Source organism: Phyllostomus hastatus, unplaced genomic scaffold (genome assembly GCF_019186645.2).
Source record: "Phyllostomus hastatus isolate PE091 unplaced genomic scaffold, TTU_PhHast_1.1 phas_contig_34, whole genome shotgun sequence".
Lineage (NCBI taxonomy): Eukaryota > Metazoa > Chordata > Mammalia > Chiroptera > Phyllostomidae > Phyllostomus > Phyllostomus hastatus.
This window is the reverse complement of record NW_025333857.1, coordinates 35,900,071-35,926,348: the sequence shown is the minus strand read 5'-3', so window position 1 is coordinate 35,926,348 and position 26,278 is coordinate 35,900,071. Positions and strand designations below refer to the sequence as shown.

The window sequence follows — 26,278 nt, the reverse complement described above, 5'->3', positions numbered from 1 at the left end:
TGAGTCTAACTTGGAATTAAGGATAAAAAATCCATTAATGAAATAAACACTGCCTTACCCAGAGTTCCTATATCCTACATCATTTTTTAAATGAGTTGGTTTCATGTTTTACTTTGTGTAACTTCCTCTATCCTCTCACACCTAGAAATTTAACACGTGAATTATTTAAATGGCTAAAAAATGTGTGAATTATTATTTGAAAGTTCATATATATTATCAAGGACACAAGGCAAGAGATTGTAATGGGAAATAACAGTTCCCATACCAAGAAATTGTAAAATACTTTCTATGACTCATTAATCCCATGAATCCTCAGAATGATCTTTGGATAGCTTAAGAATTGGGAAAGACCCATGTTTATTGTCTACTATAAGCCAGGTACTAGGCTGGCTTTTTAATACATGTTCTTAATTCCTACAACAGTCCTATGAGGCGAAATTTTACAGATGAGGAAAATTAAGGCTCCTGGAGGTGAAGTAACTCACCTAAGTTATCCAGCTGGTGAATGGCAGAGCCAAGGGTCCAGCTGACTCCACAGCCTTTACTAGAAACCTTGGAGAGGGCATCCCAAAATAATAGAGAGATGCAGTCAGATTTCAAGATGACCAATATGATTAAATTATGACAACCTTAAAATCACAGTATCTTAATGTGCATGTATACATATAAAATGGCATTCTATTTTATACAATTATAGAAATTATTTTCCACTTAACACTATCATGAGTGTTTTCTCATGTCATTAAGTATTCTTTGATAGCATGATTTTTAGTAGCAGCATAATATTCTTTTGTGTGAGTCTTCCATAGTTTATTTAGTCATATCTCTATTGTTGGACATTTAGGTTGTTTCTAACTTTTAGTCACTAAAGTAAGAACTCAGTGAATAGCATTTTCTGCAAAACTTTTTTTGTGCATCTGTTTACTTATTTAGCATATATTTATCACAGTGTATGAGAATGCCCATTTAGAAATATTTACCAATAATAGGAAAAAAGATGAAATATGTCCTTGTCAAAGAATTTCTTTGATTAACAATGATTTCAGATATTTATTGGCCATTTATATTTCAACTCTGAATTCTCTTTTATGGTCTACAGCTATTTTTCTATTAAATATTTACTTTTTCTCTTTGATATATAAAATTATATCTTGGTATCTAAAATTATATAATCTCAAGGACATTAAATCTTTCTCCTTGCATTTAAAAAAACAGCAGTCAGACAGAGAAAGACAAATAGCATATAGTTTCACTTATATGTGGAATCTAAGAAATAAAATAAATGAACAAATAAAACAACAGACTGATGGTTGTCAGAGGGGAGAAGAGTTAGGGGGCTGGGTGAATAAAGTTGAAGGGATTAAGAAGTACAGACTGGTAGTTAGAAAATGCCACAGGGATGTAAAGTTCAGCACAGGGAATATAGCCAGCAATACTGTAATAACTACACATGGTGTCAGGTGGGTGCTAGATTTATCAGGGGATCACTTCATAAGATATATAAATGTCTAACCACTGTGCTGTACACCTGAAACTAATATAACATTGAATGTCAACTGTGATTGAAAAAAAAACTAAAATTAAAATAGAAATAATAATAATTACTTTAAGAAACTTTTGAGAGGGTTTTTAAGCAGGAGAGTCCTGATTCTATTAACATTTTTAAAAGCTCTCTCGGTGCTGTGTGGGGAACTGATTTCAGGGAGACAAGTGCAGCTGCGGGGAGACCAGTTGGGGGTCTGCCACCAAAGTCCAGGCGGCGGATGATGGGGACTGTGGCTCTGACAGTAACAGAGTTGGAGAAAAGTGAGAGGGATGTTTGGACTTGAGCTACACTTCAGAAGTAAAGTGAACAGGATGTGCTGATGAGTGAGGAAGGAAGAAAGAATCAAGAACAATTCCTAGATTCTTGGCTTGAGGAACTGAACAGATAGATGGTGGTGCAGTGTAATGATATGTAGGAAACTGGGGCAGAGGTAGGTTGCATTTTATTTGAAATCTTATTAAACAGTTGCATGGAAATATCACGTGGATAGACAAGGTCAGAGTTCAGGTGAAGGTAGATTTGGTAGCCACTGACAGAGAGATGGTTTGAATGCCATGTAACTGGGGAGATCACCAGGGAGACTGTGAATGTAAAGAAGAGAAAAGGGGTTTGGAAACAAAGTCTGGGGCAGTGAACATCTAGAGGATGACGAAAGGAGAGAAACCAGCAAAGGTGACTGGGGAGCCGCTAATGTGATGGGAGAAAAACAAGGAGAATGTGCTACCATGGAAGTGAAGAAATTTAGTGTTTGTTTCAAGAAGGAGGGAGGGTCAACCCTGTGGAGTGCATGGTACTTTTGAGAACAGCAGCTTGAGGAAAGTGGTGGGGGCAGAAACCTAACAGGAGGGATTCAGGAAACAATGGGAAATGAGAATATACAGGGGTGGGCAGAAGTAGGTTAAAAAGAACAATAATATTGGGAAGTGTTCACAGGAACAAACTTAAAGGACACATGGTCATAAACTAAGGGGAGAGTGGTAATGGGAGGGAAGTGGGGAGGGTGGGAGGTGGGACTGGATTGGGAGTAAAAAGGAGAAAACTATTTGAACAATGATTAAAAAAATAAATATAAAAAAGAACAATAATAAGTAATACAATAATTAAAGAAATAATTATTCAAGAATAAACTCTGTTTTGCCTACTCACAACTGTAAACTTACTTTTGCCCGCCCCTGGATGAGCGAGGTGGAAAGAGTAAGTTTTCCTCTCAAGGAATGTTCGTATTCAAGTGCTCAGATGTTCACAGGACTATTCAGATCACTTTCATGTCACGTGATGCACTGAAGTTAACAGCGTATAGTGTAAAGACTAAATTTTTCAGAGCAATGGAATGAGAACTAAACAGGAGAGAAGGGATATTTCCACTGCGTTTGTCCACACCCTGTTAGCCATAAACACAGTAAACCTATTGGTCACTATCACTGTCACTACCTCTGTTGTTGCACTGTTTTAAGTACAGCCAAAAAATCCCTGCCCCCTGCTCTTTGTCACCATGATCATCAACCTCTTTTTAGGGCCCTTCAGGTCTACGCGTTAGCTTTTGGTCAGAAAACAACGAAGCCTTTTTCTCCCCACATTCCCAGGCCTTCTTACTCATTCCCAAACTGTGAATTATGAAAGCAACAGGACTCATGACCTCTAAAATGTTTAATGATCAAATCATTGGAACCGTGAGTGACAAAGGATTGTGACAGAGAGCAATTCCCATTCTCCCTCACTGGGAATAGTCTGAGTTTCTGCTGGTCAATTCCCAGCTGTAACAATTATAATAATTAGAAAAAGAACTTCCTAAATTCCATGCAGCAATCTCAGGCTGGGGTCATATTGCAAATGTGGAAGGTTGCATGGTGGGGGCAGGGGTGGTAAATTAAGGTAGGATCCCTTTATTTTCTAACCCTTTGGCAAAGCGGAGTGGGAGATATATATGTATATGTATATAATCTTAACTTAAGGTGGGGGAAGCATTTTGGAGACACTGGAGCAGATTAACAAATAGTATTTGTATACATGCAACTAAAACAGTAATTTATCAGGTAGAAGGCAAATGGAGGGAATAAAATGCCAACCTGTATCTACAGTTGGGTTGTGTTGATGATGAAGTGCTGTTTATTCAGGGCCAGCCCAGCTTGTCAGCAGCAGAAGAGCCATCGCAGCACATGACTCCCTGCGTCGCTAGAAGACAATAATAAATTATCTCCTATGCAAACAGCACCGGCATAAAAGCAGAACAAACAACCTCTGCCTCTCGAATTCCTGAAGATTCTCACACATTCCCTTGTTTGATTGTGCTTTAAACATGAAACACATGACATTGTCCTAAAGCCAGGAAGATCTTATTGGGGCAGTTTTATTAGGATAGCTAGGACATAGCTATTGACGATCTCTGTTTTGGGGTTTTTTTCAGACTTAAGTATTTTCTTCTTCTAACATGCTCAAGTGAGCCACATAAATCTTTGCTTTATCAATGCTACATCTGATCCTATAGAATTTGGGGTCACCCAGAGGAAAACTGGGAGGGGCGGGTGTTACTCCAAGGTGTTTGAACCCAAGAATCACTTGAGGTACATGAAGAAATACAGATTTTGCCTTGGCTGGCATAGCTGAGTGGATTGAGCGCGGGCTGTGAACCAAAGTGTCACAGGTTCGATTCCCAGCCAGGGTACATGCCTGGGTTGCAGGACATAACCCCCAGCAACCGCACACTGATGTTTCTCTCTCTCTATCTCTCTCCCTTCCATCTCTAAAAATAAATAAATAAAATCTTAAAAAAAAAAAGAAAAGAAATACAGATTCTTGACCCAACCCTCGGCCTGCTAAATGAGAACTTCCAGCAAGGCAGCCCAGAAATACATACTGCAGGGTGGTTTTTATGATGAGGGTAGTGTGAAGAACAGGGAACTGAGGGTGTGAGTCAGTAAGTCCAGTGAGAGCATTGAGAGAACCCTAAGGACTGCTTCATAGGAAAATATACTGATTAACAAATAGCTCCCTACAGCAGTGCTTTTCAGATTTCAATGTGCATTCAAATCCCCCAGGACCTGTGGAAAATGCAAATCCTGCTTCAGTAGGTCTGGGGCATGGCCTGAGACCCTGCCATTGGACTTGAGTCCTGCAAAATCCCAGAGCTGTCATTTTAACAGTGGAATCCCAACAGATTGGAGCCCAGCCAAGATTGTGGAATAGCAAATGTTCCACTGGTGTGGCTTTGAATAATGCTGATTCTACTGAATCCTAGTCTTGTGCTCAAATGCCAGTAAAATCCACTCTCTCTTGTTTGAGGGGCATGTCATGATAACTCATTGTAGGTAAAAATTGCTTAAAAATGTTTTATCTTCTTTCAGGAGTTTAGAAATGCATTTGGGAGTTTGTGTACAAACTTTTAAAATATTTTGAAAGACAAACGGTAGGGCTTCTTGTGCTAAAGCCCCCAGTCACTGGAGGTCAGGTTTAGGTAGTTGCTGTCTGTTCTGGTTTTCCTTGGGAACCATATCTCATTGTACTATTCAAAAAGGCAAAAAGCTTGGCATTGTGATTCCTGATGGATAATACCAATAAGTATGTGAAATTATTTTATCTGTCTGAATGCATGTGTTTGAGGTCCATTTTTTAAAGTTTATTCCAAATATTTACTTTTATTGTAAGTGAATTAATTTTATGTTATCTATTTAAAGATTGTTAATGTGCCATTTAGATGATAAATAAAAGCATCAAAGCTGACATAAAGCATTTTGGAACACATGCTTCCAAAAGCTGTTGTATTTGAACCTCATAAATTTCATTAGCAAGTCCGTATAATTGACCCTTGATATCCACCAGCAATATATTCTGAGACATTTGTGAGTCCCCACATGCAATTCCTTATAACCAAAAAGTGAATATGGCCTTGGGAGATGCCTGATGAGAGTGGCTGCTGCAGAAGTAGACAACGAAGGCTCCTTGGAGTGTGGAAGCAGGAGACGAACTCAGTAGAATTAGAGTTCATGTGATAGGGATATTTTAAATAGTCTGGTAAATAGTCTGAGCCACAAACATCAAATCCACAAGTTTCAAAGAGCTGCCACACACAGACAGTAATCCGGGAGTGGAAAAGATCTGTACCTAAACGCATTGTGCACTGAGCTCTTCACAGCCGGGGTACATGGCACTTCCACTTCCCTCTGTATATATTTCTGTATTGCTTTGATATTTTACCAGTGGCGTGTATAATTCTGATGACTTTTGTAATCAGAAAAAATTAAAAGCATTCTTTATCTCTCCTGAGTGCATGTCATGGTGATTTTCATTAAGTAGCACAGTACATTGTCCATTGATTGATTATATATTATGATCATATATGCGCCATACGTATGCTGTGATATATGAGGATTATGTAGCATAGGCTGATTTCATACATATGTCTCTCCAGTCATTCAACAGACATGTCTTGAGCAACTAGTATATGCCAGGCTTTGGTCTTCACTCTGTTTCTTTAAAAAGATAGACAACTGTGCCAACAAAGTGGTTTCATTGTAGTCGATAAAACTTGAAAAGGCCAGCACATTTTCTGAGGATGATATGAGCCACAGGAGCTCCACGGTAGTGCTTGCTTTTTCTGCAGTTATTCATTTCTCCTAGTCATCACATAGAACAAGCAGATCTGACATCACAGCCTTTATATAAAACTCCTAAGTGTCTACACTGGGATAAACATCATTCAGTCAAGTCAGCTAGGTTCAGCCTTAGGAATTCTGCTTGGAGTTAATAATAATCATTAGGAAGCAATTATTAAAAAGAACAATAACTTACTTTTTTTTTAGCGATGGGTTGCAATAATAGCAGACATCCGTATGTCCTAGGAACAATAAGAGGAAATGTATGTTTTGGAAAATCAGTATTGAAATAAATATTTTAGAAAAGAAAACATGTCTTGTTAAGATATCTGTTTCTTACCTAAACTATTCTTAATAGTAATGACAAAGACTCTTCCTCTCTTGGTTTAGGAAAACAAACAGGCAAAGTACATTGAAAGCCATCACATGAAAGTTTCCAAACTTTCTCAAAGTGTTTATTTTACTTGCTTCTAATAATATATCTATGTCACAATGCATCTAAGTTTAGAAAAATTTGCCCAAACTGCCCAAAGCTGAGCAGTTTGACTTTAAAATCAAATTGCCTGTTGTCGTTTCAGAACTGTATGTTTCACAGCAACATCACCAGGGATTTGAAAGCATTTTCAGACAAGTTCGGTTTTGATGTCCTCATCCTCTTGGCCAGCTGCCCACCAGAGGACCAGCAGCAGAGACGACAGCTTGCTGTGTACTCCGAGAACCTAGAGCTGTGCAGTCAGGTAAAGGCGTCCCCCACCCCCCGCTGCGTTCCGCTGCAGCCTAACCTGCTTGCTCTCCGAACCTGCGGTGGAAGATGGGAATGGATTGGTGGCATAAAGGAAGTGGCCCAAGAGATAAAGTCTTAGAGTTTGAGTTTTAAGAAATGTTGGGGACATTTTGTACATTCAGCCTTTTAAAAGAACCCCATAATCAGTTCTCTTCTAGAACAGAATATTTATTCTCTATAGTAGCGGTCCTCAACCTTTTTGGCACCAGGGACCAGTTTCATGGAAGACAGTTTTTCCACAGCCAGGGCTGGAGGGGATGGTTTTGTGATGATTCAAACACATTACATTCAAGCTCACCTCCTGCTATGCTGCCTGGGTCCTAACAGGCCTGGACCAGTACCGGTCCACAGCCTGGAGGTTGGGGACCCCTTGCTCTGTAGAATAAATCCATACAGAGAGATGGATCACAGCTTTCTTACCCAAATGAGGGCCAGTCCTCCTTAGGACTAGGACCTTAGGCCCCCCTGAGGGCCACTCCTTAGAGTGCTGTTTTCTTAGCCCCTGTCTGAATACCTGTTTGGTGCCCAGTGCTGAGTAACTGGTGATCTGATGCTTCAGTTACTCTCCAGGTACTAAAATTCTAACAGGGTAATCAGTTGGAACCTCTCAGTTGAGACCTGAATCCTTTAACCCAAGGCTATGGAAATGATACAAAATGTAGACAAATATTAATCAAAATAGGGGACTGGCTGTAACAAACCAGGTGTACTTAATAAGTAAAATGAGAATACACATGGTTCATTACACCGTGGACAGCATGGCCCAGAATGGTCTCATCAGTGAATCCGTCTGCACTAATGGATCAGACACCTCATGTATCCATAGGACGCTGGGAGCAAACCCCTTTCTTTTCTCCATCCTCACCTTCTGTTCTCCAAGAGATCCATCTTGGCTTTCTTGACATATGACTGCAGGACTCCTCTGTGCTTTCTCATGTCCAAATATGAAAGAGGCCCCTGTTCCTGCTACAGATGCGTTTTGTACCCTTTCCAACCCGCCTACATCTGTGCATTGTCATCAGCCTGAGGCTTTTTCAGTGCTTTGCTCTGCCTTGGGTTACAAAGCTGAATTTTACTTTGGTCACTGATTTACAATGGATAGGAATTCGGTCTCCTAAGCCTTCAGTACAGTGGTTTTGAAATCACTTTTAGTTGCAAATCAATTTTTTAAATGGCCAATTTAAAATAGCCCAAAAGCGAAGAGCAGATGAAAGGGTTAGAAGCCCTTGAGCCAACTCCACCCTGCCTCCCCTTTCATTACCCACCCTCCCCACCCATCACCAGAGAGACGGCTCTTCGGGAACTTAAGCATCACAGGGTTAAGGCTACTCCAAAGGAATCCCTCTTTGTTCATGGGGTCACAGTCGGTCAAGGGTCAGCATCTGCAGCCCAACTGTCTGAGATGAAAATGTGTCTCCTTCACTTGTTAGCTGCCTATGGTTGGTGAAGGTATTTAATCTTCCTGGGTCTCCATTTACTCATTGGCAAAATGGGGATAAACAGTTCCTACCTTGTAGGATTGTGAAAATTAAAGGAGAGAATGCACATGAAACCTTTAGAACTATTATTATTATCTATGTGAACTCTGTAGTTGTTATTGTTGTTGTTGCTGCTCTTGTTGTTGTGACCGTCACTAATCCTGGGAGGCCATTTCAAAATATCTCCAACTTTTCCTAAAAGTCATAGAGCTGCAGCCCAGTTCTGGCCTAGCACTGACAGTCACATATTCTCTTGGCCTCCCAAGTCAGCTCTGACTGTTCTGGGCTCCATGCCGCTGCTCCCTGGGGCAGGAGGGGACAGCTGGGGCCTGGGTGCTGTTGGAAAGCCCTACCTCCCGCAGCTGCTTCTCCCTCCTGCTTTCTCCTTTGCCTAACGAGGCTGTCAGAGGTTCAAGCAGGTCCTGGCTGCCTGCTTCTAAATAAAGCCTTTCTCTTGCCCCATTTTACTTTTTCCCAATACTTTTCCACTAGTCCCTGTCAGCAATGAGCATTATTTCTATTTTTTTTCAAACTTGAAAACAGGTGGCATTTTTTTCACACTTCCACTTCTGTTAGAAGATGGTGTTACATTATACTGAGGAAAGGATTTAAATGGTTTTAGATGTCTTTACCTATAACTTTCAGGAGCTAGCAAAATTGAGCCCCTGGATTTGAGTTCAATCAAAAGCCAATTTGATGGGATTAGAGAAAAAGTTAGTGGTATATCAAATGGGACTTTCCATATTTTACATCATACAGTTTGCCATTATTTCAGTTCTTCTTTTAAGAGCAATAAACACAGATTAATTTTATATTAAGAAAAATTAAGAAAGAAAATTACAAAGAACAAAGAGTACCTGAGTGCTCATACAAACCCGTGTCTCCCCAACAGATCTGCTGTGAACTGGAGGAGTGTCAGAATCCTTGCCTAGAGCTGGAGCCCTTCGAGTGTGGCTGTGATGAGATCCTGGTATACCAGCAGGAGAACTCTTCGGTGACTTGTGACCAGGTGGTTCTCCTGGTCAAGGAAGTCCTCAACAGGAGGTGTCCAGAGATGATCTCCAACAGCCGGACGTCCTCCACGGAAGCCGTGGCAGGCAGCGCCCCACTCTCCCAGGGGTCATCCGGAATTATGGAGTTGTATGGCTCTGACATAGAGCCACAGCCCAACCCTGTGAATTTCATAGAAAACCCTCCAGATCTCAACGATTCTAACCAGGCCCAGGTGGATGCCAGTGTAGACCTTGTTAGCCCGGATAGCGGGTTGGCCACCATTAGGAGCAGCCGTTCATCCAAGGAGAGCTCGGTTTTCCTCAGTGATGACAGTCCAGTGGGAGAAGGTGCTGGGCCTCACCATAGCCTCCTCCCAGGGTTTGACTCCTATAGTCCCATCCCTGAAGGGGCAGTAGTGGAGGAGCAAGCACGGTCCAGAGAACATGGGGAACACTTTGACCTCTTCAACTTTGACCCAGCACCCATTGTTTCTGGACAGTCCCAACCATCTTCCCACTCTGCCGACTACTCCCCAGCAGATGACTTCTTCCCCAACAGTGATTCGTCAGAAGGACAGCTCCCCACGGGGCCTAAAGAACTCAATGGGATAGGAATGGACATGTCTAATTATTCATCCAGTGTGCTTTTGTCGGAGGCTGGCAAAGATAACCTTGTGGAATTTGATGAAGAGTTTGTCCAGAGACAAGAAAGTCCTGGGGATAACTCTAAAAGGAATGTGAGCCCGACTGGTTTTGTGGGAGATGAATCTCTTTCTCCAGAAAGGCTGAAAAACATTGGAAAGAGGATCCCACCAACACCAATGAATAGTTTTGTAGAAAACTCACCATCCACTGAAGAACCAGGTTTACTCTGTTCTGAACACATGACCCAACAAACAGTTGACACAGGTCACACAGAGCCACCTCAGACTCGTGCGCGGTGCAGGAGCTGGTGGGGTGGTTTGGAAATTGACTCTAAAACTACTGCAGATGCATGGAGTCCCAGTGAACAGGAATCTGTCTTCCAGAGTCCCGAATCCTGGAAAGATCATAAGCCAAGCCCAGTTGATAGGAGAGCCTCAGATTCTATATTTCAACCAAAGAGTCTTGAATTCTCAAGGGCAGGGCCCTGGGAGTCAGAATTTGGTCAGCCTGGGCTGGGCAACAATACTATTCAAGACCAGAATGAGGAAAGCTTGCAATTTCAGACCCTGCCCACTGAGAAGTCGCCTTTGCCGGATGCTTCTCCTCAGGGAACAAACCACCTGATAGAAGACTTCGCTGCTTTGTGGAGTTCCAATCGCTCTCCCACAGCAATGCCCGAGCCATGGGGAAATCCCGTAAATGACCATGAACCAGCTGCTGCAGCGTCATTCCAAGCCTGGAGTGCATTTCATACAGAGAATGACACTGAGCCTCTGAAAAATACCTGGAATCTGCACCCAACGTGCGGTGACACACCTTCTGTGAGGGACCCGAATGAGTGGGCCATGGCAAAAAGTGGGTTTTCTTTTCCTGCAGAAGACCTAGCAGAGAGTTTGGCCAGTGAGGCAAATAATGAAGCAGCTCCAGAAATCTGGGGCAAAAAGAACCATGACTCCAGGGCTAAACCCCTTATATCTGGAAATCCCAGCTCTGACCTGCATCAGGCATGGAGTAGTTCTAAGACAGCAAAGGAAGATCAGGATGGTGGCGTGGCTCCAAAAATTAGAGGGAATGTATATGAAAAGGTAGATTCCTGGAACCTTTTTGAGGAGAGTATCAAGAAAGGAGGGCTGGATGCCCTAGCTCCTTGGGAAGATTCCTTCTTATCGTATAAATGTTCCGATTACAGTGCATCCAACATAGGGGAAGATTCAGTGCCTTCCCCCTTAGATACCAACTACTCCACCTCTGATTCTTATACTTCTCCGACATTTGCTGGAGATGAAAAAGAAACCGAAAACAAGCCATTTGCTAAAGAGGGAGATTTTGAGTCAAAAGATGCTAACTCAATTACCAAGGAGATGGAAACCCCTCCTCAGTCACCACTGCAGCCACCTAGAAATCGAATCAGTTCAGGTCCTGGAAACCTAGAAATATGGGCTTTACCTCAAACAGATAATAGTTCTCAAATAAATGCTACTCACAATCCAGATAAAGATTTATTCAAGACAGAGCCCACAGATGAGAAGGACACCTCCGTGGAGGATGACATTGGAGAGAGCAGCCGGTCCAGTTACGATGACCCCAGCATGATGCATCTGTACAACGAAACAAACCGGCAGCTCACCCTTCTGCACAGCAGCACCAACTCCCGGCCCGCGGCCCCTGACAATCTTGAGCTGTGGAACAGAGTGATTCTGGAGGACACTCAGTCCACTGCAACCATCTCAGATAATGATCTGGACTGGGATGACTGCAGTGCAGGTGTGGTGATCCCTGGTGAAGGTCAAGCCCAGGGATACGTGGCTGAAGGTACGGAACCTGAAACCCGATTTTCAGTGAGACAGCTAGAACCATGGGGCGTGGAGTATCCGGAAGCCAGTCAGGCCGACTGGGGACTCCCTGCTTCTTATGAGCACAGCGAGGACACTGCTTCCAACGAATATCACATACTGAGTGAAAGAAGTGGACAACTAATTGCAAATAGTATTTGGGATTCTGTCATGAGAGATACCGACATGCCATCATTAATGTTATCAGACCCATCATATGTTATAGGTTCAGAACAAAGCAGATTGCCTCCTGAAACTCCCAGCTCACCCCCAAAAATTAAGGACAATCACAGCCCAAATGTGCTAGAAGCCTCTGGAGTCAGTGAGTCAGGAGCACTTGATCCAGACCAGGAAGGCACATGCCAAGAAAACCTGCCAAGTAATGCAGTGTCCCTGGCAACCGGACTTGAGAATCCAGGGCACTTCGTAAGCTCAGATATATGGAAGAGTCCCAGCTATGGACACAATGAAAGTGAGAAGGAAACCCACAAGGCCGCTGACAGGGAGCACCTTAGTGAGGAGGAGGTGACGGATGGAGCCTCGGGGACTTCTAGAAAAGGCCAGCGTGACCAGGAATGCTCTTCCCCAGTTGCATCTGAACATGAAGAAATCTGGAATGAGTCAGACAAAACCAGCTCTCCTTCAGTCCCGTCGACTCCTCAGACTGAGGAACCCCAGGAGGCTTTCGAGCATGAGAAGGGACCTCACAGTTCAAACCCCTGTGACGTGCAGCCAGAGGTGTCCTCAAATCACCTGCAGGCCCAAGAGACCTGCGGAAAGCACCTCGTGGATCCCAGAAATCCAGGTGAAACTATTGAATTTTCAGATGGGCAGAATTTAACAAAAAAAGTATCTTTACCTGAAATGGATCTTGAGAAAACTGAAGAAGGTAACGTTCTGGAGCCAGAGAGAGTGAACCAAGAGCCACCTCCCAAATGTCTCCCGCACCTTGACGTTTGGGATGGCCCTACAGATAGTGATGTGCAAGTCAGATGCACCAGTTCCGAGATAACTAAGAATCCCGAAGGTAAGAGTGCTGAAAACAACCCTCCAGCGGTCAGTCCATCAGGAAATTACGACAGAGATAGTCTTTCTGGTGAGTATACACATTCAAGTGCATCAAGTCCTGACCTCAAGGATTCTTCAGCTGCACTGCTTTCGTGGGATCATGGAACCAACACTGGGTGTCAGGAGGAGACTCAAGATGATTGGAGTGAACAGAATCACCAAGAATCTGGACTAATGACTACTGATGGCCAAGTGGAAGTAATTACTGAAATGAAGGAACTGGAGAGAAACAGAAAGGATGGGTTAGATCACAAGGTTCCTAAATTTTTAGAGATATGGGATGACTCAATAGATGATTCCTTTTCCTCTTTATCCAGCCCTGAAATAGGCAAATATTCTGAATATGCAGGTGCTTATCAGGAAAGAGATCTAGTGGCTAGCCACCAGGAGAAAAATGATCGTGATATTCTAGATACTGTGCAGCCAGAGGATGCCAAGTGCATTTCAACAAGCTCAGATGCTGATGATGAGAGTGCAGGTGATGAGGAGCCAGTGGAGAAAGAGCGCCATTTGGCCACTTGCCACATTGCTCAGAGTGAACCCAGAGCTTGGGACTCATCCAATGAACCTAATGAGTTCTTGGTCATGACAGATCCCAAGTCCGAGGAAGGATCCACCTACACAGGCAGTTCCGGCCCAGCAGAGAATGAGAAGACAGCAGACCCACTCTGTGACACTCCACAGAGCAGCCCTGATCACTGGAATTTCTCCCCACTAAAGGAGAATGAAATACAGGGGACAGCAGCAGATAAGGAGATGAGATCTCCGGAAATAGGGAAGATAGAAAATGTCATTTGGCAAATATCTCCCAAAACTGAACCAAAGAATGAAAATCATTCTAAATCAGAAATGCTTGGCTTCTCAACTGAGAGCACTGAGTGGTGGAATGAATCACTACAGGAGGGGCAACCAACTGAGAGTACATTTGAAAGGGAATTATCTACAGGGGAATTATCTAGCTCAGGTGGTATGTTAGAGATGAATTCCTCCATCTACCAAAATGTGGGTCCCTGGGGAGTACCCATTCAGAGTGATAGGGAATCCATGGAAGCACATTGTACTAATCCTTTCAGTGATAAACATCAGTCACCCTTTCTACATAGTAATGGGGGGAACTCCCATGAGCAACTCTGGAACATTCAACCAAGGCAGCCAGACCCAGAAGCTGATCAGCTTAGCCAGCTTGTAATATTGGACCAAGTGAAAGGAAAGGATCCCAGAGAGCAAACTTTCATGGCTTCTACTGGTGACAAACTCCCTTCTGAAACACCCACCCAGGAGCAGTGTCAGAATACAGTGCTATCCATCTGGGATCAGCCAGACCCAACATTTACTCACACTGATGAAAATGAATGTGTTGTATCTAATGTCTCAACTATTGAGTGTCAAGAAACAAATCTGTGGGAAGAAGAAAAATCATACCCCAGTGAAATGACAAATTTAAGCATGGCCTCAGATTTCCCTGCTGTCAGTTCTCCTCCCCAGCTGATACAGAAGGCAGGTGCTGAGTGGGATGATGCCAGCTCCATGGAGGGCCTCCAAAGCACATTTGGCCCAGATATCTTACACGGCAACTTTCAAGAGGGTGGGCAGTTGGCCTCAGCTTCGCCTGACTTGTGGATGGATGCCAAGCAGCCCTTTAGTTTGAAAGCCGATGGTGAGAATCCTGACATACTGATTCACTGTGACCAGGACAGCAATTCTCAGGCTTCCAATAGCCCTGATATATGTCACGATTATGAAGCCAAGCAAGAGACTGAACAGCCCATCAGTGCTAGGATGGGACCTGAAGGGGAAGCCGGTGAGTTGTATCTCACCGAGCCAAACCTGGATGAAGAGCCTACTCATGAGCCTGGGCAGGAGTTTGTTCCAGGCGGTTCAGAAGTGTACTCTGAAAACACCATTCCATCGCCTCCAGTCACCAACCGAGCAAACACAAATGGCTCCTCTCTGCCTGCTGCCTCTCGCAGTGGTTCTCCTGAGCCTTCTGAAATAAAGGGCGAAAGCAACCCAGGTTTAAAAGCTTCAGAAAAAGGAGCCGACCCAGACATGGCACCAATTTTGGAACCCACTGACAGAACACTCCCAATGATTAAAAAGGTGGGCACCACCATTTTCGTAAGTCACCAAGAGCCAGCTATGGATGGCGAGGGCTCTTGGATCTCCGAGGAGTTTTCTTCCGAAAGTCCGACAGATGCAAGAGCCTTGCTGGACCTTGGGCAGCCTTTGACCGCCGAGAACCCTGCCTCGGGTCCCGACGCTCTTCTAGCCTCAGACGTTTGTCTGGATGTAAGCGAAGCTGCCTTTGAACACAGCTTCAGTGACGCCTCGGGTCTCAACACATCCACGGGAACAATAGACGACATGAGTAAACTGACGCTGTCGGAAGGCAATCCTGATACACCCGTGGATGGGGATGCTGGGAAGCAAGATATCTGCTCTTCTGAAGCCTCATGGGGCGATTTTGAATATGACGTCATGGGCCAAAACGTTGATGAAGATTTGATGAAAGAGCCCGAGCACTTTCTCTATGGCGGTGACCATCCCTTGGAAGAAGATGCTCTGAAGCAGTCGCTGGCACCTTACACGCCTCCCTTTGATTTGTCCTATCTCACAGAACCTACTCTTGGCGTTGAACTGATGGAGGAAGCTGAGGCTGCAGAAGATGAGTCTCTGGGGAGCGAAGCAGCAGAGGTACTGCTTTCCGCTCTTTCTGATCAAAGAAGCAAGGAAGACCACACTGAGACCCAAATCAGACAGCCCGGAGGCCAGCTGGAGGTACTGCATATTCATGAAGACCCTGAGCCGCTCTCTTTGCCTGTGAGAGGCGACTCCAGTGTGGAGTTGTCGCCCTCAAACATTGACTGGGAAGTAGAAACAGATAATTCAGGTTCGCCAGCAGGTGGAGACATAGGACCATCAAATGGTAAGAAACATCCCATTCCACCAAACCCTGGGAAGTGTTGCTTTCTTTCAATTAATCCACTTGTAAAACACATTGTCTACCAGTGTGGGTAAACAGGAACTAACTACATTTGCAATGCATGCTTAACCAAGGCCTATATCACAGCAGTAATATCTACTGCTTGTATAATACCTATCCATTCGAGTACAGGAGAATATTAAACATTTTTTTTTGGTATAAAACATCTTTTTATTACAGTTTACATTCAATATTATGTTGTGTTAGTTTCAGGTGTACAGAATAGTGGTCAGACAATCATATGCTTTACAAAGTATTCCCCTAATATTTCAAGTGTCCACCCAGCACCATACACAGTTTTTCTAAATTATTGACTATATCCCTTATGCTATACTTTACATCCCTGTGACTATTCTGTAACTACCAATCTGCCCTTCTTAATCCCTTCACATTTTTCACCCAGTCCCCTCACCCCCTCTTCTCTAGCTACCATCTGTTAAACAGATATATCTTAAATTATCTCTCTTTAGATGGATCATTTGCAAAGATCACAAATCACATAATGTGTTAATTAAGCCTTCTTTCTCCTCTTCTCACCTTCACCTTCCACTGTCAGGTGCCAGCAGAGGAATATTAGAGTTAGAAACAGAAACAGTAGTTCCTACCGAAGAGTCTGAGCAGGTGAAACCAGAATACGGAGAAGAAAGGTACACAGAGAAGAAGGAAGACCATCATGCACAACATATGGATTACATACTTGTAAACCACGAAGAAAATTCACCCCCAAAGCCAGAGGCCTGTGAAGCAAGAGGAAACACATCCATATTGGAAGAGTTGCACATGAATTCCAAACAAACAGGGCTGCCAGAAACTCAGTTAGCAAGCTTCCAAGACACCTGTCAACCTGACTCCTTAAATGAAAGAAAAGATCATTCTGTGGGGAAAATGTCTTCCCAAGATGATAAGAGATCACCCCTTGAAAGCCCTGGGCAAGAACAGAGTTGGATGGTCTTGGGCCATAGTGAGGTTGGCAATCCATCATCAGGAGCTACTGATGAAAGGCCTGAAGGGTCTGACAAGCCTATGGAGCCAGCCTCTGCTCACATCTTGGGCAAGGGCCCCCAAATGCAGGTTCTGGGAGAAACAACACCTCTAGAATCTTTAGCTCTAGAGGAAGGCTCTGGTCTGGGCAGCCAATCTCGGAAGAGCAAGGGCCAGAGCCGAGGTGGGGTGGGTGGGAATGCAGATCTGTTGCAGGCTGTCACCCATGACAGTGAATGGGAAATGCTTTCACCACGGCCTTCTCAGAAAAACTCAGTCCCTGAAACGGAAATAGAGGAGGAGACGGAGTTTCTTGACCACAGAACACGGAAACCAAGACCAAACGGGTAAGCTAAAAACTAAATTTACTCTTTTCCCGAAAACTATTTTATTAGAAACTAGCAAAATGGTGAAAGGTTATGAAGTACTAAGAATACCTAGCTTTGCTTGCATTTATTGCAAAGCATACCACCAATAAAGCAGCTGCTGGATAACCATAGTGACAATGATGATTTGTATATATTTTCAGCCAAAAGAGTCCCTTTAGTTTCCACCCAGGCTCTTGTACCTACCCTCCTGATATTCACGCTGACTCCACTTCTCCCACACCAGTATCACTCTTAAACAGGCACTTGGCACTGAAATGGGGAGGATGCTAACATTAATTCACAGCACCAGGCAGTCTGCAACGTTATCTAATTTAATCCTTACTACAACTCTGAGGTAGTAGGTATTATTATCTTTATTTTACACATACCATGAGAAAAAGAAACTTAAGATTCAGAGAGATTTTATGACTTGCCTAGAATCCAGTAACCAGAGTGGACTGTCTAGGATTCAACATTTTCTACCTCCAAAGCCCATACTTTCCAGCAGACACACACGAAAGGTAATTCTGGTTTTATATAAGTATCTACCTAACTTACTAGTAGGAATAAGGAGACGCCACAGCAGGGCATGAATATCATTCCTGATTGGCTGAAAAATTGGCAAACAACCATCAAACCAGTGATTCATTTATTCATTCATTCATTAACCCACCAACATGAGTTTTGAGAATCTGCTCTGTGCTGAGTGGCGGGGGAGCCAATGCACATAAAGCAGGGAACAGGATGCCACCCCTCCCCCAAGCTTCCAGGCCCTGCCAACACTGTTTGGAATTATTCATGTTTCTTTTCATTTGCCCCCTTGCTTTCAGAGATAAAAGGGTAAATTGTGAAAAGTAACTTAAGTAAAGGAGTAAATCATGTTTCCCCCTTTAAAATGTAGTGGAGAAAAGATATCTTTTGTTTCTACTCATCTGGGGAAAATAAAGGACCATGCACACCAGTACCCACTGCGGGTCAAGCAATCTGCACTCCAGCCTGACTCTACCGTATCAGTTATATATTTTAGGATAACCCTAGGCTTATATTTCTCATCTGTAAAACCTTCCCTCGATATTAAATCTCAAGCCTTCCATCAGGATCAAATCCTGCAAACTTAACTTGTGTGTAAATACAGTGTATTCAGGAGAGCTTTGGTACTCACAAATTACATTTCTCCAGGAAGGAAACAGAAAGCCCAGAAAAAAGCCAGGGCATGTTGAGGGTTAGTAAAGTTCCATAAAGAGTTAAAAGCTGTGCCATGTACAAGTGCAGCCTCATAAATCCAGACGTTTTCAGTTGGCCTAATCTTTTTTTCTTCCTGTCAAGCTCTTCCCTTCCAGAGACCCCAGATCTGTTATCGGAAGGAGGGTAGCAGATGGATCCCAGCAGCCCTGCTGGCATTGTTATAGATTGAGCTAAGAACTCAGGAAGCCTGGAGTTGGCTGAGCTATTGTTTGGCTTCTTGGCTGCATTTTGCACATGCTCCTGAAATCAAACAGATGATAGTATTCCACTGTGCCACTTGCCCCTTTTCTTTCAGGAAGATTTCTTTGCTCATCCCTTTTCGTGCAGCCCCTGCAGTGATGAAAGCTTTCTCACGGTGGGGAGAGGGGGCAGATTTTTCTGCTGGCATCTGTATTACCTGTTGCATAAATAATTACTTGGAAATATTTGTGTTATTAAAGTACTAGGATTATTACCAGTATCACTACTGTATCAAAATATTAGTACTTGAAAACTTCCTTCTGTGCTAGATTTTGGAGGAGGCAGAGTTGTTTAAAGCAGTGACCCAAAGCCAGCGGCTTCAGTCTCACCTGGGTATTAGTTACAAGTGGAAATTAGCAGCTCCACACCAGATCTCTGAATTAAGAACTCAGGATGGGATCCAGCCACCTGTGTTTCATGACCTCCTAAAAGTTATTCCCAGCCCTCTAGCAGTTTACAGTTTAATAAGGGAGCTCAACAAAAGTGAAAAGGTAAATAATAGTATAATGCTTGAATGAAGATAGTCAGTGACCAACATCAGTTTAAATATGAATAGCTAACAATTACAAGCATTTGCCATGGACCAGGCACTAAGCACTGTGTGTGCGTGATCTCACATTACCACAGCAACTGTAGGAGGTAAGAATTACACAGAGGAGGAAAATGATATTCAGAAAGGTGGAATCACTTGCTCTGGTTTATAGTTAAAACGTGAAGAAGCTGGAATTTGAGTTTGAGTCTCTCTGTGTCCAGAGAGTGTGTTAATGCTAGTAAGTGAGCGGAGAGGCCCCTGTGCAGGGCGGCTTTATGGAGGGACCCAGCCAGCTTCCTATCCAGTAGGATCAGAAGGCAGAGTGCCCAGCGCCCATTATACATTAAGGGCCCATGAGAAGCTTTGAATTTCCTTTAAAATCAAAAGGGAAAAATGACTACTGGGTACTCCTTTGTGGATTATATTTCTTTCTGCCAACAAGGATGTAAAATAAATTTATATATATATATTTTCTTTCTTTGTTTGTTTTTTGTTTTTTAATGAAGGAAGGAGCCCACGAAGGAAAAGTACCTAAGGCCCATGAAAGCCCTGCTGTGCCCTAGGAGGTGCAGTTCGAGAAGGGCATTAAATGAAGGCCATAACCTGAAAGGGCATGGATGGGGTGAGGGGCCAGCCAAGTTAACTAGGAAGAATGAGATGACAGGAATCGTGGAGATAGGAAAGGAATCACAGAAGCAATATGATAAGATAGCCATGTTTAGCCAGTCCCAAACCTGGAAACATATTCTAACAGATAATCTCATCATAGGACAGAATACCCAAAATCAAGACTGTGCTGAAAAAAATTAAAACCTGGTCTTCAAAAACAGAAGCAGGCGGCTAATGTGTGCAGTGTGGCACAGCAGCTACAAATTGGCTTCTTGCTTTCCCCTCACCCAAGTGCAGCCCCTGTCGGCGTCCACACTGTTCTCAGAGCAGTAAATCCTATTTTCAAAACCTGAGGAAGCAGTAGATGCTTTTTCTCCTCACCCTCCACCTACTGACTCTTGTTCACAAAACTTGGGGTGAGTGCTAAGGGAGACACTCTCTCTCTTGTGATGCTCAGCGCTGTGCGCTAGCTCCCTTCCCAGAGGCGTTTGCCCACACCCAGTCATCTTCAGGCTGTAGACCCATCCACTGAGTGTCACACACCGATTCCTGAGACCGTGGTGGACAGGCCTGACCCTCCCTATGTGGTCACAGAGAACATCTGCAGAGTACTCAGTGGCACACAAACTTTTCTGAAAATGAAGAACAGTTTATACGTTTATTTTAAAGAGGGCACAGTGGCAAGGGTGCCATGTGAAGAAAGGATAATTTGATTATGTATTTGTCAGGGTTCTCTAGAGAAACAGAGCCAATAGAAGCAATAGGAGATTAGATTGGATAGATGGGTAGATGGAAAGATAGATAGACAGATAGACAGACATAAAAATTGTTTTAAGGAGTTGGAACTAACTCACACATTTTAGGGACTGGCAAGTCTAAAATCTGTAGGGCGGTCCATGGGCTAGAAACTCAGGCCAGAGTTACTGCAACCTTGAGTTTAATTCTGCAGGGCAGTGGAGTCTCTGTGTTGCAGATTTGTGGAGAGTTCCTTCTTCCCAGGGAACTTCAGGCTTTTCCTTAAGGCCTTCAGCTGATTAGATAAGGCTCACCCACAGTTTGGAGGGTATGCTGCCTTACCCAAAGACTGCTGGTTTCGATGTTAATCACATCTAAAAAAATACCTTCATAGCAACATTGCGACTGGTGTTTGACCAATGAACTGGGCACCATAGCCCAGCCAAGTTGACATGGAGCGTTAATCATCATAGGTTATATTCAAAAGCCTGAACTATATGCTAAGCAAGCACAAAACCATTACCATTCGTAAACTCGCCATCTGAATTATATAAACATGGGACAATTGATATTCCAATATTGGCTTTCTATAGGTGGGGGGCAAAGAAATAGCTATGCTGGGTGATGAAAGGAAATAATTTCCGAGAGGACTAAGAGAGCTGACAATGCTCATCCAATCTTTTGTAGATGCATGTAGCAGAGGGTAGGGGCAGGGAGTGAGGGGGAGAGGGGAGGAGAGTGGAGGGGTTGCTGCTGTAACATGTACTGACAGTTGTGACATGTACTGGGAGACAGTGTTTGGGAGTAACTGGGTCCTTATATTAGTGGAGCTCTATCTCGTCTCCTCGCTCTGAGAGGGGCGTTCATTGGTGCCCCCTAAAATAAAGATGGCCTTCAGACACAATGCATTTCATATTCTACATGATCTACTTCTTGTGGTGTTTTCTGTGCACTGTTTCTTTTAAAATTAGGGAATTTGGACTTTATTTCTATGTGACAGGGCTATGGAAAAGAATTCATATTCTTCCCTGTGATCCCGTTAGATCTTTTTATAGTTTCCATGAGTCCTTCTGAAATCAGGCTTTTTCTGTCCATGACTTATGGTTGAGGAGTTTGTGCATGGGGTCTCACACCCATGTGAGTATTGAAAATGAAAAATAGGTAAAGAAATCATCCACTCACTCTTTCTCTGAGTGCGGAGCGATGATGTGTTTGGGCGCTCAGAGAAAAATTAGGCTCTTTGAGCACGTTTTACCCCGCGTCGAGGTCCTGCTGTTTGGATGGGCTGCATCCCAGCTCCAAACGTTTGCCCTTTCCCTGAGGTAAGCGGATACTCCATACACTACAGTGTTCCCTTGTTTAGTCGCTGTTTCCCAGCTTCGTCCTGAGCTAAACCTAGGAGACCAAACTTGACATTGACTCTGTGTTCACTTGTTTTGGTAATTGTATTTAATCATTTGGTGTGTTTGGTGAATTAATGATGATAATTATCATTAAGTCTTTAAATGTTCACTTTAATTCAGGCCTTAGTCTCCTTTTTTAAAAAAAATGTTGGCTGTCTCCCCCACATCCACCCCCACCGCTGCCACCTCTGCATTTCTGGCCAGCCCTACTCAGGTGTCCAATAAGTGCCTGCAAATAGACAAATATATGATTCCCTTTGGTCCTCCCAGTCGCCATTTGCGATAGGCCAAGTTTTATTATCCCTAGTTCATGAATTGACTCAAGTGAGCTGTCTAAAGTTATCCAGAAATGAGATAGTGTTAGAGCTGGGACTTGAATGTAAGTCTTCTCCCTTCTAGCCCCAAACAATCATTTTCTTGAACTTCTTTTATTGGTTGATGCATTTATTCTTGTTCTCCCCTCATTCCATTAAAAGGCGAATCAAGTTTAATAGCGCAAGCTCCCAACTTGCCCCTGACTATTTACACTGTCATGTGCCCTTCTGAGCTCTTCTCACTCCTGAGTATGTGTTTCACCACCGCCCCCACCGCCCCCCCCCCACCCCCAGCAGATCTGTGATGGCTACTGTCGCGTCTGCGGGCTGCTCCCTGTCTGTGCTGTGTGGGGCCAACCCCAGTGGCCAGAGGCCAGAGGGAGGTGAGAGAATCAAAGCCCTTCAATTTAAGTTTTCCAAATATTTACAAATGTGGTATTTTGTGGTGAAGGATTTTATAGGAAGAGAAAGCCACGAGCGCCAAGATGAGGTGGTGCAACTCAGCCGTCCTGTGGAAGGAACACCCACAGAGGAGCACTTTTGTGTTGTGTTGGCTTCCAGTTGGAGGGAAAAATCCAAGGTGCTTCTCTGCTGGAATGGCAGAATGTCAAAACTAATGTCAGAAAAAAGACCTTCATGAAAATTGATAGCATTTTAGGAAAACAAGAAATTATGGCTTTTTAAAAAATTCTCATCTGAGGATATGTTTTTTAATAGATTTCAGAGAGAGAGAGAGGAAGGGAGAGAGAGAAACAACGATGTGAGAGAGAAATATTGATGGGTTGCCTCCCGATCAGTTGCCTCTCAGAGGCACCCCGACCTAGGGATGTGCCCCAGCCAGGAATCAAACCCATAGCCTTTTGATGTACAGGATGACACTCCAATGAACTGAGCCACCTGGCTAGGGCCAGAATTCATTGCTTTTAAAAACAGGATGTATTTGTGTATCAGGGACCCAGGAGGGAAGAGATGACACATTCCAAGTAAGTATAATTTGAGAAATATTTAATAAAGGGAGTATTTGTGGGGCAGTGGAGACCAGTGAGGGGGAAATTGGGACAATTGTAATAGAATGAATGAATGAATGAATGAATGAATGAATGAATGAATAAATAAAGGAGTATTTATAAAGATGGAAGCAAAGTGTGAGAAACGCACAAGGAATAGCACAGTAACCCAGGAATAATAACAATACAGCTATTTTTATTCTTAGGCCTCAGGAATGAGGGGAGGGGTCATTACCAGAACCCAGAACAGGAATTTCGGGTTGAAAGGGCCACACTGAGAGGAGCAGCGACCTGCTGAGGGACAGCCAGCACCAGGCATTCCCACAAGAGGAAGCCAGAGGAGTACATAATAACCTTTATCTCCCTCAGATCTCTCTCCAGGGGACTTCATTAGCCAAAACCAAGTGAAATTCAGCAGGTGAGGGAGCCTCCTGGGGCAAGAGCAAGTGGATGAAGTAGGAGAATGGACCCGAAGTACTTAGCACAGCTGGCTTAATTGGACGGTGGTGGAATCTCAGCTTCTGAAAAGTGTACTGAGATACAGTAACATACAGGATTAGCTAACTGTTCCTCCAGTGCATTGGAGGGTCTGTTCCCAAGACCCACCTGAGAGTTCTTGGAGAACAAAGCCTGTCAGAAAGGCACCCCAGGCTTGGGTCACCCTCTGTGGAAATTCAAGGTGAACCAACAGAGGACATTAGAATGGTACCTTCCCTCCATCTAACTTTGGCTAAGAGGTGTGGCTTCTTTTAATTGTCAACATAAGAGTTTTGGTTTAGGTAATGGCCAGGGAGTAAAATTTTTAATTCACTCCCACAAATTGTCTCAAAATGTTGATCAACTCAGAATCAGAATTTATGGAAAACTGAGTAAAAAAATATGTAATGCATGTTTCTTTACATGCTCCAAAATCTGCCCTGGATCAAGCCTAAGCCAGCAGAGAACTATGTGCATGTACCAAGTTGCAGAGGACACCACCGAGTTTTCCTTGTCCTGTATCTTTTTGTTGTGTACCATTGGTTTACCCTGATGGAAAACCTTAGGTCAACCCAATAACACTCATCTCTGTGCCTATGACATCAAGACCATGATTTTCTAATCAGAGGTCCTGTGTCCTTGTGAGCAAATCCAATCCAATTTCCATCTTGACTATTAGTTAAGAAACCTGGCTTCCTTTAATTGATGTAATTGACCACATTCATTCTTTTGAGTTAGCTTTGGAAGGTTATACCTCATGGCCAAATTTATCTCTCACCAGTATTAAGTATATAGGATTCTAGAATACATATTTTATTGTATCAATTTAAGTCCTAATGCCATGTTGTGGTCCTGTTGCTCTTTTACTTTTTCAGCTATTTTTAAGTCATGCAATGGTGGGACATTTTTACATATCTACTAACATTGCCTTCAGGCAGAAGTATAAATAAATGCATATATCCTCTTCCTAGACCTGCTCACGGTTCCCCTGAGAGACTTCATTTCCTTTCTTTCCTCTTTGCTCTTATCTCAACACCTCTTTTAATTTCTTGCTCCCCACATTTTTGGTTGCATATTGAAATTCTACTTTTCATTGAAGACCCAGACCAAAAGTCTCTTCCTTTCTAAAATATTCTCCACTCTTTTCAATAAGAACTCCCTCTCCTGAACCTCCCTATACTTTGCACCACTTCTGCAGTCTTCCTCACATTCTGCCTCCTGTTGTATTTATAGACTCTCTTCTTAACCCTCCTGGATGTGAGCCCCTCCAGACGTGGTTTGTCCTGTACATCTTTATATCCCACACTATATATAAACAGCGCTTATACTCATTAAGTTTGACTTACAGTCAAATATTAATCAAAGAGAAATAGAAAGTCATTTAAATGAGGGAATCTTAGAAACCATAGTGGATATCTAGTTTTTTTCTATGATGTGAAATCAATTAGATTTTCATAAATGACACGGGCTTCTGGTTTTCCTTCATCATACACTTTTGTCTGAGTTGGGAATCAGTCATATTGGCATCATAAAGCCAACTAGGGAGCCCTCTCTCCTTTTTCTATTTTTAGAATAACTTGTAGAATCTAGAAGGGTTCTATAACACATAAAATTTAGGCACAGTTCACTTATAAAACTGTGCCCATTGCTTATTTGAGGGGATAGAATTTTTACTAGTAATTTGATTTTTTATTGGGTTCTCTATTCAGGTGTTCTAATTCTTCCTGCATCAATTTTGCTATTTTATATTTTTCTAGAAAATTGTCTATTTCATCAAAGTTTCAAATTTTTTGAAATAAAGTTTACATATTCTTTTATTATTTTTAATCTCTACTTTATCTGTAGTTATATACTTTTAACTTCTAATGTTGTTTATTGGTATCTCCTTTCTTTTTTTCTAGTTCAATCTTTCTGGAGAGGAATTCATTTTATTACTTTTTTCTAATAACTAGATTTATTTTATTGATTTTTTCTTATTTCCTTGTTTTCTCCTTTATTAAATTCTGATTTCATTATTTCCTCTGATGTTAATATTGCCGTACTGACTTCCTTCTTGGCAGTATGTGCCATGTCCTTTCTACTTATCTCCCAGGTCACAGCCTTTGCCACTGAGCACCAATCACTGTTCCTTTCTGCCAAGATCTCCATGATTTAACTATGAGTTCACAGAGTGCGTGACACTCGTGTGCTCCTACTGCTAACTTCTAGTTCAAGAGGTAAACTGGGGACTGAAATTGTTTGTCAGACCTAGATCTTTCATGTAACTGTTCTGGAGGTGGCCACCATCTCAACTTGATTATAACAGTCCAGCTTAGTACAATCACCTAACTGAGCCCCAAGTTCTAATCTGTAAGCTATCAGTGCAGCATACACACCTTCCATCCATGCTTATATTGAAGCCCCGCCCTGGTCAGCCACTAGACTCCTGTCTTCACCCTACCCTGGCCCCA

At 43.0% G+C, this 26,278-nt stretch overlaps 1 protein-coding gene across 1 annotated transcript in view; it reads left to right on the top strand.

The window, feature by feature from the left end:
- PRUNE2 (prune homolog 2 with BCH domain) overlaps positions 1-26,278 on the top strand; it is a 235,404-nt gene that overhangs the window by 144,453 nt on the left and 64,673 nt on the right. Inside the window, exons 7-9 of the mRNA XM_045840229.1 lie at positions 6,714-6,872; positions 9,290-15,860; positions 16,474-17,245. Coding sequence (XP_045696185.1) covers positions 6,714-6,872; positions 9,290-15,860; positions 16,474-17,245 — 7,502 coding nt within the window. The remainder of the gene's footprint in view (positions 1-6,713; positions 6,873-9,289; positions 15,861-16,473; positions 17,246-26,278) is intronic.